The 15,187-nt window shown below is 40.8% G+C and overlaps 1 protein-coding gene across 6 annotated transcripts in view; it reads right to left on the minus strand.

Moving 5' to 3' along the window:
- The window catches only part of atp2b3b (ATPase plasma membrane Ca2+ transporting 3b), a 108,575-nt gene that overhangs the window by 6,375 nt on the left and 87,013 nt on the right, over positions 1-15,187 (minus strand). For 4 of the 6 annotated variants that reach the window (XM_037105011.1, XM_037105008.1, XM_037105009.1 and 1 more), the window contains 2 exons: positions 12,519-12,626; positions 12,043-12,225 (listed from right to left, as the gene is read on the minus strand). In XM_037105011.1, coding sequence (XP_036960906.1) covers positions 12,043-12,225; positions 12,519-12,626 — 291 coding nt within the window. Of the gene's footprint in view, positions 1-3,853; positions 4,014-12,042; positions 12,226-12,518; positions 12,627-15,187 lie in introns of all 6 variants that reach the window. The other 2 variants (XM_037105013.1, XM_037105012.1) reach the window with 2 other exon arrangements.

Genomic DNA, 15,187 nt, shown 5'->3' on the forward strand with positions numbered 1-15,187 from the left:
AACAGAGGCATGTATTTGTATCACTATGTTCACCCTTTTTAATATGCAAATATTTCTTTTAGATATTATTGGACTCCTTTCTTACCCAGTGATGATAGATTTGGTGGTAAACAAATCAGGGCAGTTCTGGTGTTGATGTTACAACTAACACACGTCATATTGGAACGGGGCACAGTGCAGAGTCTGAGGGCTTGGTCTGCTTTGCAAAGAACTCTGGGTAGGGCAGTAAAGTAGTGACTCGTACAAAGGCAGAGGTCAGTTTGTCTTGACACATAGGCAAAGTGTGTCTTTGTTGCTTGGTGTTTCTCATGTGAGAGCATATCCTCAGACCTAAGGAAAGTAATGAACAGATAAGGCTGGTGATATTCTGTATTTGTGATATTGTCACCAAATCCTATAAAAAGGACAGTGAAATGTTTTAGCCTAGCAGCATGGTTCCATGCATGTCAATGTCTTTCAGTCAGTCCACAACCCAGACACATGCTGACTTTGATGATCCCCTGACTTCAACTAACTAACCCTAGCCATGGGATCACTTCTGTTCACACACTTTTTAAATATCTATGGGATGGCTGACACAAAATTGTGCACAGACATCTGTGGTCCCCTTGCTTAGTGGGTTGGGGTGAAATATCCCCAAAAAATATTAGGTGGATTATCATGACTTTTGCTAAAAATTCATGTTCCCTTCAGCATGCACATGAATAACCTCAAATAACATCATTATCAAGTGAAAATTGTATTTTCTCTAATATGTCCACAGACTTGCACAACTAATAACATTCCCATCAGCTACATTTTGTGTGTGGTTGCTAATAAGCAAATGTTAGAATGCTTACACTATAAACTAAGACGATGAGCATGAAAAACAGAATACCTGCTTAGCATCTGCATTGCGAGCAAGCTCACTGTTCTGTCTAAGTAAAGCCCCACAGAGATGTAAGCAGGGGTCTTCATTATTTTTCAGGCCAAGGGCCCCTTAGTTTTAAAGAGACAGTGCAGGAACCCTTCACTACAAGGCGTAGTAAAGTAGTTGTAGCATAGCTTATGTTAGCACATCAGACTCACCCTTTGCAATTTCCCAGGTGGTTTCTGAGGTAGAGGGTCTGTCAGAGTCTCTTGCTTGATAAGTTACAAAACGACCCGCTGCGCCTCATGTAAATGTCTGTACACTTCAATAATACGTAGTCAATAATTCAATAATACGTAGTCCTCACCAGGATGTCCTGAGCTACTGACACAGCTGAAGCATGCAGCACATGTTTAGCAACAGAATTAGAGAATGTAATCCTTTATTCAGTGTGGATACTCACAAAATTTTCATTATCATTAACATTATAGTGCTTGCTCTTGGTGGTCAAAGGCCTGTTAATGGTTAATGACAGAGGAATAAAAAACATTTGGATCTAAATACCCATAAGACATACCTTTTTAGTAGGATAAAATCATTGCCGGTTTTGGTCTTTTAATGGGATTTGTTGACACTAAGAAATAGAATATCACCAGACATATCCTTTACAGTAAGTAAAATCTAGTGTGATATACTTTTCTGTGGCTGAAATTTTATCTGACACAATCTTTTTGCATAACCCCATCCCAAAAGTAAAGCAAATAGGATTAGATAGCATTTAATTTGACCACAGGCTGAAATGACTCCGAGAAGCAAACCTGGGTCACATTAATCTTAAAGTTTATGCTTGTTCCTTCACATTCCCTTCTTGTATCATTTTTTTGTCCAAATTCATTTGGTTTGTTATCAGAAACTGGACCACAGGAGGATGACTTCAGAATGAAAGTTTGTGTCATACTGCTGCTTCATGACACATTTGGACACAACCAGCTCTTCACATAGGAGAAAGAATAGAAAAAGCAAGCAATGAGCTGGCAGTGGTGGGGCCATACTTTGACTGTACATCCCTCCTTCCACACCTTTGTCATATTACATGACTTTGCTATCAGGCAGCCAATCTTAAAGCCAGCTCTGAATGTTGATATAAAAAATTCAACTGCATTACTATTATAATGATACTATAAAGTGATGGAGAGAAAGATGTGTTTCCAAAGTACTTAAAGTCCAGGTAACTTCTAGTGTCCGGTCAAGGTGATCACAACAATGAGGTGTCAGCAGCAGAGCTGACTTTGGCCTCTCTGTATCTATACCTACAGGTGATGGAGGAAGGCAGCATGAAATGAAAGGAGGGAAGGGAGCAAGGAAGGTAAGGAGAAGCAACTGAGAAGACGGATGAAGACAATCAAATGAAGAGACAGCACAATCACACGCATGCACACACACACACACACACACACACACACACACACACACACACACACACACACACACACAAACACAAGCATACAAGCACATACGGCACTCATACACTGACAGAGAAACATACAAAAGTCAAACTTTGGCTCTCGACTATATCAGGAAATGCACACACATAAAGACACTTACAAACAGACACGTGCGGAACTGACACACAAAAAAATCAAGAGGAAACATGAGGGTTGGATGCTACTCTAGTTAGGAGATGGGAGGATGACAAAAACGGATGAGGTGAAGGATAAAGTAAGATACAAAAAATTGGGGAAAATGAAGAGAAACCTACTAAAGAAATCTTATCAGTATGCTACACAAGGGCCTGTATTTAGATCTGGGACAATCTAAATACCTCAACAAAAGAACAACTCTAATTGTGAAGAACAATAAGAACACATTGCACAGAATATTTCTGCAAACAGGGAACCTGTAATATCTCATAAATATAGAAAAAAGAGGAGGAGAGAACTGTGATGAGAGAGAGGGGAAACAGACTGGACAGAGAAAAAAATCAGGACATCGAGGGGGCGGGGGGCAAACTTGTGACGTCGGAGCTGAAAAATACTGTTACAAAAATAACCAGTTGACAACAATTGTAGCACCGGACAAAAGTGAGAGGAGCAGAGGAAGGAGAAAGAAAGCAATAGCGATAGAAGAGGGAATTTTTACTGTCATCTTGGAAACAGCAGTGTATTATAGGGCTTTTATACTCGAAGGTTTACAGTTTAGAGAATCGCAGAAGCCATATAAAAGCCTTTTGATAATGAGTGTAAATTCTATGGCAGTGAAATCTAATCATTGCATTTTCTACATTACAATAGGAGTCACAGAATAATTACACCATATACATGTATATGTTTATAGAGAATGAAATGACAACACTCCTTTATATAGGAGGTGTTTACATACAGTGGGGGTCAACCACAATAACCACGCTTGACCTCATTCACAGACAGGAAATAACACGTGGTGCAGGAGGAGCTGCCATTTGCTCTCTGAACTTGAGGATGTGTCCTTGCCTTGTCAGAGTTTATCAAACTGTTTTCATCAATTAAATTTGATTATTTTTGTTATATTTAACATGAGTCACTTTCTGTTATTCCAGCCAAAGCTGCTCCATTTCTTTCAGGACACTTCAGACAGAGAGAGAACAGAGAGCTGCCTCCTGTACCCACCAACACTCAACAACAAAAATGAACTCTGGACTGAGACTGGGACCTGGATTTGGACCAGACCAGATCCAACCAGAACTACACAGCCGGTCAGGACTGGGTGCTGTTTGAAAGGGAGAATAAGAGAAAAAAATAGAGGAAACATTGCACACACACGAGCAGCGAGCGAGCCAGAGGGGACACAACCATAGAGAGTAAAAATACTGCAGTCCACGTGCCGTGCAGCAGTGTGTGTGTTTGTGTCCTGAGACTGAGCGGGAGATTAAGTGCCTGTAAGTATGAATGTGTGTGTGTGTGTGTGTGTGTGTGTGTGTGTGTGTGTGTGTGTGTTAATGTGTGTACATGCGTTCGGCGGACTCACTCCCGGGGGCTGGGCTGGTATTGGCTGTTGCAGTGGAGAGAGCTACGTGAGAGGGGGTAGAGATAGTGTTTACGTCGTGTAGCTGACTGAGCACGGAGGAGCGCCGTCTCACTGCTCCCTGAAACGAACCGCTTCGCTTGAACGTGCTCACTACCTCCATCTGCAGGACAGAGACAAAACAGCAGCACTCAGTGAGGGCAGAAAAGGCCTGTCTGAGTGTGCATCTGTGTGTGTGTGTGTGTGTGTGTGTGTGTGTGTGTGTGTGTGTGTGTGTGTGGTGGTCTCTTTTAGCATTTCCTGTCACAGCAGACACACCATTTTATTCCTTTTGATGGCAAATGTGCTTCAGTAATATGCATCACATATGTGTGTGTAATACTTTACTATAACCATCACTAATGAATGGTAAATGTATATTTATTTCACTGTTAATAAAACATGAAATGATTTATAAACAACTAATTAAGTAACTGTTTTGCTGTTTGTAAAGTTTCTGATATAAACCTTTACAATAGTCCCCACAAAACAGTTAATAGAATGCTAGTTGCTTTGGCGTAGTTACGTGATTCTTGTAAAAACACCACCTTCGAGAAGACAGATGCTATTTTGATGAATGGAATACAGTACTGATGTGGTTTTCTTGGAACCTGGCAACTTGGGGCTGAGTCAGCAAGCTAGTTAGTTAGGCAACTACCTACATTAAGCAGCTGTTAGCACTTACTTTAGCAACAAAGCTACCAGTATCTGGCTACCTGCAAATTCCCTAAATCACCTCAGTACTGTAAATGTCCTCCATCATTGTTCTTGAAGGCCATGAATGGCCGCAGTACAGATATGTTCACTGAGAAGCTGCTGGTTATCATTCCGTTTGTTAGCTGTTATTTTACCAACAAGTGAAGCTATCTGTCCAGAGTTTGTAAAGGCAGAGCAGTCTGAGTGCAGATGAGAGAAAGCCAGTCAATAAAATATGACCCAGTTCCTGAGAAATCTCTGAATAATGCTATAAAGTTGTGTTTTTGTACAGTTCAGTTATGTTTGAGATCTGTTTATTTGACATATATATGTATGTATGTATGTATGTATGTATGTATGTATGTATATATATATATATATATATATATATATATATATATACACATATATATATATATATGTATGTATGTATGTATGTATATATATATATACACTCTACAATACCATAGCAATTTTGAATTCATGGGAACTTTAAAGTTGGGAATAGTAAGATTGTAGAAGCCATCAAGTTTGATCATATCATTTCAGAGCCGTTCCCTGGACACACATAAACAAACACTGGCCCCTAGTCCTTGCTTGTCAGCAGAAAAATGTGAGTGGGGAATTCACTATATTTAATAAGCTCCTTGAGGAATTTTTTTCTAATATGAATGCCATACTCATATAAACACAAACAAATAGCCGTCATGAATGTATCTCAGGCCTAAAATGTTTTATAGTGCGACCGTGTTACTCACCACAGCTGTAAGTGGGTGCTCTTTGCTAATGTTGCTGCTAAAGGAGTGTGTTAGCCACTAAGGCAATGTGTTGCTGCTGCAGCAGTTCTTTTACTGGGCTACGCGGCTGTGCACTGTGAGCTAAGGACATTGCTGCCATTGCTACTGATATCCAACTACCCCGTGTCTCACCAGCCCCTTTTAGGTAGAAAAGGCGGCATATCTGCAACAAGGTAAAGGCTGCAATGTGCTGCCTTGTCTATCTGAAAGGGAGGTGTAACATTCTTTCTTTTCCAAAGAGCCACCACTTCACTGCCACTGGGGTAGGCGCAAACATGTGACGTGACATGAAGCACAAAGTTGGGCATGAACAGTGAAAGCAGGTCGAATTTGTCTTCAAAATAAGAGCTGTACATTGCACCCCAATGGAGTTTAGAACTGGGTTCTTAGCGGGGGGCTTTTAATTTGAAAGTAGCGACTGTTTGTAGCTTGCCGCTACAACAACAAGCGGACAACGAAGACAGCTACAGAGACCAAGGAGACACTAGATCATCTCCTGGATCTCAGTGGCTGTCCAGTTGCTCATCTTGACATCCGTGAATGAAGTGATGGACTGACTGCTGTGATCAGCTGTTTCCTGGTTTAAAAACTCCCTGGCTGTGGGTCGCACTGTTGTGCGACCCACAGCCAGGGATTTACATAGCAGTGGAGGTAGAAAAAGTGTACTCTCCAAGGCGTCAAATTGGCTGACCAAAACAAACCCCCAATTTACCACCTTCTGTCTAAATCCGTGGACCTAGCCACAAAAAAGACAGCCAAATTGGCGGCTTGCTGCCCAGTATAAAAATGGCTACTAACTATGCAACTATACACCTAACGTTATCATGATGAATGTATCAAGTCGTGTAAATTATTATTACTCACTGCTGTCATGCTAGTATGTTAGCAAGGAGTCATTTTGGCTGGTCTTTCTCTGCCATTCTTGTATGACAAGTTTGCTAATTGCTTTAGCAATATAACCACATAGTTCTGCAATCTGCAGTCATGCACAATCTTTGCATGTACAGAGTATGTGCAGGCATGTAGCCTGTAGGTAGACAGACGGTCTGAACTGTGTTTTTTAATTTGTCAGATTTTTTGACGTCTGTAAGTTGTGGGGAAGATATAAATATAACAAAAATGCTTTCAGAATAATTTTCCAACCATACCTTTAAAGCTGGTGTAAATAATGTGGAACAAACATCAAGCACAGGCTAGACTTTGAAAGGATCTCCCCATGAGTGCGCACCATCCACTGACCGCCAAGTCCTGAGTCCTCACAAGCTATGGGAAGGAGAGTGCACCATCTTCATCACAAGATCTAACTACAAGTAGCTACCTTATGTCTCATTCACCTATAAGTAAACACCATTATCATACTGAATATAAACCAACAACATAGCCTGTTCTAGTACTGATAGCTGTCAAGCTAGCTTTGTCAGTATTCAGAAATGGTATTGAAAGTGTATCTTGATGTTGTAACCTATTGCCAGTTAGGTAACGTTAGATATGGCAAAGATAAGACATCAAAATTAGTGGTGGGGCTACTACATTATTTTTCTGTTACCCATACAAAATTGTGTTTGTGTGATTCACAAACAGAATATTGTATGGGATGCCTCCACGGTGAGCACATCATTGACAGAGATGATGGCAGGGGGAAACCAGAAGTCTGAGGAAGTGGAGGCAGATGCCGTGGACGTGGGAGAAGATGTTCTCAGAAAAGATGACACATGTTGAGTAGTAGATCTGTAAGCTGCATATGAGCAGTAGTATAGCACTTTTTTCTCATAAACACCACCTACAACTAAAGTAATTGTGTTTGTACAGTATATTGACCAGGCATTTGACTTGGACATACAGGTGCTCTAATCAGAATCACATTTTTTGCCAATTAGTTTTTACTAATTGAATTTGTGTTTTAATGCATTACAATAAACACGGTAAGAAGAAAATTGTAAATGTAAAGGCATGAATAGATAAAATGAAAAAAAAAAATCTTGTAAACTGGGACATCTGTTCAGTTTTGTCCAGGAATGTCTAAAGTATTTGCCACTGAAAGTGTATATATTCACAGTATGCTGAGGACAGTCGAGCTCTGTTCCATAAAATATGTAATTATGCTGTTCATCTTTTGCTTTACAGGCCAGAATTCAAGGACTACCTTTGGAGCAATCACATCAACTGCTGAACTCTGCCTGACACCTATTTATTTGTCGTTTTGTATAGACATTTTTTTGCATTTTTTAATCTCTAAATTGTTTGAATTAAGTCTTTAAAAAGATAAATGCCTTTCCTTATCACTTCTAGCATAAACAACCAACCCATTACAGTTATCTTTTATCATTTATACAATATACATACATTAGCATAAACAACTATATACAGGAAGGACATCCAGAGGTTTCTTGACTGATTATAAACACAGATCAGTATTGACCAAGAGGTTAGGCTGCTGATGTTGGTGCTGTCACAGTCCTCTACTGTTTTGGCAGTGACTGTCCTGTGGAAAAAAAAGCACAGTTACGTACAGTAAATACAGCTTTTAGAGGACTATTCTATCTATTATAACACCACAACTCTGGTTGCATTGTATGCAGTGATAAATATTTCGGACTAATTTACATGGTTTCATGTTTTTACTATGCATTTTGACAGTAGGGTGTCCAAGCTCTACTTTCAGGACTTTTTGTCCTACATAAGAGAACAGAGTTACAGCTTAGTTAACCTTTCATATTGCTTTACAACATTGCTTGCAAAAATGATTATTATTACAGAAGTCAGGCCCGCTGGGCAGTAGACAAACATGTGACTGTTAGGACCAGTGCTTGAAGCATTTTCCTAGTGCAGCTAATGAAATGATGCCATTTTTTTGTATTGTATCCCTGCTAAGGAGCACATTCTTGCACACAGAGCAAACCAACTTGATATGAAAAGAAGGACACATGTATTGAAGCGTATCCATCAAAGACACATCTTACATGAATAACAGTGGTCTGACCCTTGCTGCTACCAGCATCAAGTTACACTCACCTGTCAGAGAGCGATTCTGCAGGAATAGTGGAAACATCAGGACATGGTTCTGTCGTGAAATGACTCTTTGAAGGCTGGAAGTTGATGCGTCCATCTCATAACTATAGAACACAGAAACAAGATACATTAGCACATTGTAAAACATCCCGTTCAAAGGCTAAATGAATGAACATCACCTCAATACCATCTAACGACATCTGCTTACAAATACAATGTAAACTATATTCACAGATAAATGCCATCTCCCCATGACCTCGGAACAGTGGACATGGCCTTTCCCACGTGTAGCACACAAGAATTAGCTGGTGTCACATACAGCTCGTCTGGCTAATGTCCAAACAGCCCAGGGTAGCAGTGCATGTGTGAACACCTGTTAGATCCACAGTACGTGTAAACGTTTGCCTGCATGTAAATGGTGACGTTACATGTTAATACACTATATTGCCAAAAGTATTCACTCACCCATCCAAATAACTGAAATCAGGTGTTCCAATCACTTCCATGGCCACAGGTGTATAAAAGCACCTTGGCTTTCGACTCTTTCTACAAACATTTGTGAAAGAATGGGTCACTCTCAGGAGCTCAGTGAATTCCAGCATGGTACTGTGATAGGATGCAACAAGTCCAGTCATGAAATTTCAACTGTCAGTGGTATTATAACAAAGTGGAAATGTTTGGAACAACAGCAACTCAGCCACAAAGTGGTGAGCCATGTAAAATGATGGAGCAGGGTCAGCGGATGCTGAGGCACATAGTGCGCAGAGGTCTCTCTGCAGAGTCAATCGCTACAGACCTCCAAACTTCATGTGGCCTTCATATTAGCTCAAGAACAGTGCGTAGAGAGCTTCATGGAATAGGTTTCCATGGCCGAGCAGCTGCATCCAAGCCATACATCATCAAGTGCAATACAAAGCATCGGATGCAGTGGTGTAAAGCACGCTGCCACTGGACTCCAGAGAAGTGGAGACGCATTCTCTGGAGTGACAAATCGTGCTTCTCCATCTGGCAATCTGATGTATGAGTCTGGGTTTGGTGGTCGCCAGGAGAACGGTACTTGTCTGACTGCATTGTGCCAAGTATAAAGTTTGGTGGAGGGGGATTATGGTGTGGGGTTGTTCTTCAGGAGCTGGGCTTGGCCTCTTAGTTCCAGTGAAAGGAACTCTGAATGCTTCAGCATACCTAGAGATGTTGGACAATTCCATTCCCCCAACTTTGTGGCAACAGTTCGGGGATGGCCCCTTCCTGTTCCAACATGACTGTGCACCGGTGCACAAAGCAAGGTCCATAGAGACATGGATGAGAGGCTTTGCTGTGGATGAACTTGACTGTCCTGCACAGAGTCCTAACCTCAACCCGAGAGAACACATTTGGGATGAATTAGAGCAGAGACTGAGAGCCAGGCCTTCCCATCCAACATCAGTGTGTGACCTCACAAATGAAGAAAGGTCAAAAAATCCCATAAACACACTCCTAAACCTTGTGGAAAGCCCTCCCAGAAGAGTTGAAGCTGTTATAGCTGCAAAGGGTGGACCGACGTCATATTAAACCCTATGGATTATACTTTTGGCAATATAGTGTATGTTTCATACAGCAGTAGTCATCATAGCCAGCTAGCTTACACTATCTATAAGCTGATGATGCTAATGATGGGCTAATACAAACGACAACAACATAAGGAGCTAATGTTAGCTACACTGACTACATAATACAGAGTAATAATACATTTCCCCGGCCAAAACAAACCAGCTTATTACCTGTCAGAGATACAGCTACCATGGTGTCAGTGTTCAGGCCTTCCACTCCATCAGTTGTCTCCATCGCTGAACAGTCACTCCAATGTTGACTCTCGTTTCACTTCTTGAGCTATCCAACTTCTTTTTGTTTGTAGCTTTCTCCAGGTCAGTTTTTCTTTTGTAGGTAGGTACAGCTGATAATGAACGTGTCTGTATTTTCTCTGCCATTCTGTCTGTAAACAATGAGCTCACGCCACCGCTGATGGGCAGAGTCAGCGCAGGGTAGGTGGGTCAAGAAAGATTGATAGACAGGGTCGCTGTCCAGACAAAATCTTTGGGCTGCTAAAATTGATCGGATGAAGTTAATGTAGCCCTGTTGCTGCCACAGACTATGGATTTTTTTCCCTTTTTTTTCCACAGTGTTTTATAGTTTTGATTGTTGGCTCGATGTTAAGAGATTTAATACAAATTCCATAAAAAGGCTTCTGAACAGAATTATCAACCCCAGCTTTAATAAATGGTTCTTGAAGTATTCCATTGTTTGTTAACAGTGAAATAATTATCAACTCCAGTTTTATTCATTATAAATGTACAAGTTATTAATGATGGTTATTGTGTTATTGTGTGGGGTTGTGTGTGTGTATTTACTGTCTGCACACTCAGACCAAAACCCTCTTAATGAAACCTGACCACTTTACGCAAAGACAGGCACTTTAGCAGAGAGTCTGCACCGGCTCTCTAACACTGTTTAGGAGGCTGTTAGCAGATTGTTGATGCTGTTTTGCTGTCTTAATGTCCATTCCCACACAAAGCGGTGTGAAAATAAATCAATTAAAGCAATAAAGCAATTGAACAGCCTGTCTACTTGGCATTAGCCTGTACACATTGTGTAAACACTCATACACACACAGGTTTCGTTGCAGCAACACACACAAAATCACAGTATTGATCCTCTCTCATGATGTTTATGAGTGTCTAAAATACCACTTCTGAGTTAGAGAAAGCTTTAGAGAACAGAAGAGTTAGCTGTGTTGGAGGGAAAAAAAATGGATCATTACGTTTGGCACAAGTCAGTAGAACAGCACAGACAGGATGAGAGAAAGACTGACAGTTGAATAGTAAGAACAAATCAGATACAGTGTTAAAACTGAACTACAATGGAAGCGTCAGAACTTTTTCTTTCTTTCTTTCTTTCTTTCTTTCCAAACATCTCTTTTGTGATTGTGTTAAGGTCATATGACTGGCAGTTTTTTACCTCCACCAAGGAGGTTATGTTTTAGCCTGTGTCTTTGGTTTGTAGGTTGGTTTGTCAGCAGGATTACACAAAATGTACCAAATGGATTTCTACCAAACTTGGAATGCATCTTGACCCAGAATAGACCCCACTAACCTTTGATGTGAATCCAGATTAAGGGGATTCAGAATTTTTTTTTCACTTTCTTTATCACTCTATATAAAATGTCATATAATTTGATCCCAATTTAGCAGATTTAAATATGTATTATTTGATAATTGACTGGGCTTGGTTGAATCAATGGGGCTTGGTGAGGTATACACTTGACTGAGTGCCATTTAAGTTTAGTCAGTGTTACTGCACAATTACAGAACAATGGAAATTGTTTTGTCCTCCAAAATAATAAGTATTTTGGAAAAAAGCATTTAATAAAAAGCTGCAGCCATTAGGCATTTATGTTCAGATTCATGTTCTTTGTGATACATAATATTGTCTTTGGTTTTCATGTATCCTATATTCATCATACTTCTGTCACATTCCCTATCTATCTGTACTTCACCTCAAACAAACATCAGAAGCTTCTGTTTGAGGCATTGTGGGGTCTGGATATTGGTGTGTGTGTGTGTATTCCTGTGAAAAGAGTTTGGTTATGATTTGTTTGTTGATCCAGTTAAAAGATACCTGGGTCTGGATGCGGTTGAGGCCTCTGAACCAGAGGATCTGTCCACGGCGCAGCTCTCTCTCAGCACAGTCAATCTCCTCCTCATCCTCTGCAAGCTCCTCCCCTTCTTCCTCCCCTGGCTCCAGGCCCAGTCCTGCCTCCTTCAGGCAAGGCAGACGCGCTGTCGGCACCGTGGCAATCACCTGGAAGCCAGGTTTGTTATATTGATTGTTACTGTGATTTGACCGGAAGACAGTAGTGTGGTGTTATAGCGAGTAGCTGGGAGCTATTGTGACCATTTTACATGCATGATGGACTGGACAGTAACAGATTATTTCAAATGTCAATCTCAGCACACAATACATCAGAGGGTTTATCCAAGTCAGTGTGAAAATGTTTCCTTAGCTTCACCTCAGAAAAAACTCTAGATTAACCAGGCCTGCCAGCCTACACTTGCTCAGTGTGCTTTGACTCAGCAGGCTGAAGAGCTGCTTACCTGCCCCCAGAGCAGCTCTCCAACTCCCACAAACAGACACCAGAGCCACTGCTCGACATTGAGAGGAGCACAGCTGAAGGGCTTGCCTCCCCACTGCACAATCACGATCTGCAGCAGAAACACAAGGAGGAACATCATTATTTTGTCACAGTGTTGATGGCGAAACCAGAGCTGCTCCTTCTCACGCTGCTGCACCAACCACATGTTACACTGTAAAAAAAAATAATAATACAATGACAGTCAACACATTTATCCTCTAGTCCATCACAATTCAAAGTAGGATATACAAGTTAGCATTATGACTGTAATCACTGCTGCATCTAATGAAAGTCAAACAGAAAACATTCAGAAATGTTATGTCTGAGTGTTGACGTAGTGAGCGTAAGGTCGAATCGTATTGCTTGTTAGATCCATGTGTGGACACCAGTTGCAATGATTTATCCATCCACCAGGAAGGAGCAGTGATAATAGGTAATGAAGCATTACTTCAGTGCAAGTCAGCTGTTCTTACTGTTTCATATATATACAGTATTCAATGTGTGTGAGTGTGATTCCCAAACACAATTACACTGCTTCAGCTTTTGGTTTTCAACAGTACTGCATGAAAACGAAAGTTTTAATGATGGGGAATTAATGATTTTACAGGAAAGAAAAAACTGCATGTGCAGCACTCGCCTCATCAGCTGAAGTTATCTGCAGTGGTACCAGGACAAATTATTATTGTGTAAGAGCCATTTTCTTGATTGATATTGCAGTTACATAAATGTAATTTTTCATGCTGATAGATTACTGGCCAATAAATATGGATTGAAGCAGAATATATAAGTAAAACATGAAATTATCACTTCTGTCTTTTTTCAATATACTTTGACTTTAGGAATTTGCTCTAGAAAATGTTCTGATACACGAGTCAGAAGCAATCCCTCCCAAAACAAAATGAAGACAAAAACATTTACTAATTTTTTCCGTATTGCCGACAATGTGGAAGGCACATTAAAGCAATTTTTGGTGACGAGATGATGATATCTAGTCCCTGCTGAGTCCTGCCGTTGCTCCAGAGATTGTAGGATTTCCCAAACTAAAAAACTACTGCACATATAAACACAGAAATGCTTAGCTAGCTCGAGGTTGTTGTAACTAAAATACCTGCTCAAGAATTATATTTTCCATAGACAGATTTAGGTCAGTCACTACATATCTGCAGACTTCATGTGAAGTAACTTCATAGTGTTAAAATTTCCAGAAAAATATTGATGTAATGACTATTTACTTTGTAGATTCTCACTGAAGACATCAAAACTATTAATGAACACATATAGAATTATGCAGTAAACAAAAAAGTGTGAAATAACTTAAAACATGTTTTATATTTTAGATTCTTCGAAATAGCCACCCTTTGCTTTGATAACAGCTTTGCACACTCTTGGCATTCTCTCGATGACCTTCATGAGGTCATCACCTGAAATGGTTTTCCAACAGTCTTGAGGGAGTTCCCAGAGATGCTGAGCACTTGTTGGCCCTTTTGCCTTCAGTCTGCGGTCCATCTCATCCCAAACCATCTTGATTGGGTTTAGGTCAGGTGACTGTGGAGGCCAGGTCATCTGGCACAGCACTCCATCACTCTCCTTCTTGGTCAAATAGCCCTCACACAGCCTGGAGGTGTGTTTGGGATCATTGTCCTGTTGAAAAATAAATGATGGTCCCACTAAACGCAAACCGGATGGGATGGCATGTCGCTGCAGGATGCTGTGGTAGTCATGCTGGTTCAGTGTGCCTTCAATTTTGAATAAATCCCCAACAGTGTCACCAGCAAAGCAGCCTCACACCATCACACCTCCTCCTCCATGCTTCATGGTGTGAACATGCATGTAGAGACCATCCGTTCACCTTTTCTGCATTGCACAAAGACATGACGAGTGGAACCAAAGATCTCAAATTCGGACTCATCAGACCAAAGCACAGATTTCCACTGGTCTAATGCCCATTCCTCGTGTTTCTTGGCCTAAACAAATCTCTTCTGCTTGTTGCTTTTCCTTAGCAGCTTCCTTTTTCCCTGGCAGCTATTTGATCATAAAGGCCTGATTCGCTCAGTCTCCTCTGAGCAGTTGATGTAGAGATGTGTCTGCTACTAGAACTCTGTATGGTATTCATCTGGGCTCTAATCTAAGGTGCTGTTAACTTGCAATTTCTGAGGCTGGTGACTCGGATGACCTTCTCCTCAGCAGCAGAGGTGACTCTTGGTCTTCCTTTCCTGTGGCGGTCCTCATGTGAACCAGTTTCGTCATAGTGCTTGATGGTTTTTGCGACTGCACTAGGAGACACATTCAAAGTTTTTGCAAATTTTCTGGACTGACTGACCGTCAGTTCGTAAAGTAATGATGGACTGACGTTTGTATTTACTTAGCTGATTGGTTCTTGCCATAATATGAATTCTAACAGTTGTCAAATAGGACTGTCAGCTGTGTACCAACCTGACTTCTGCAATCTCAATCCCATTAAGAAGGCAAGAAATTCCACAAATGAACCCTGACAAGGAACACCTGTGAAGTGAAAACCATTTCACGTGACTACATCATGAAGCTCACTGAGAGAAGGTCAATGGTTTGCAGCGCTGTCAACAAAGCAAAGGGTGGCTACTTTAAGGAATCTAAAATATGAAACATATTTCG

Source organism: Acanthopagrus latus, chromosome 7 (assembly GCF_904848185.1).
Source record: "Acanthopagrus latus isolate v.2019 chromosome 7, fAcaLat1.1, whole genome shotgun sequence".
Classification (NCBI taxonomy): domain Eukaryota; kingdom Metazoa; phylum Chordata; class Actinopteri; order Spariformes; family Sparidae; genus Acanthopagrus; species Acanthopagrus latus.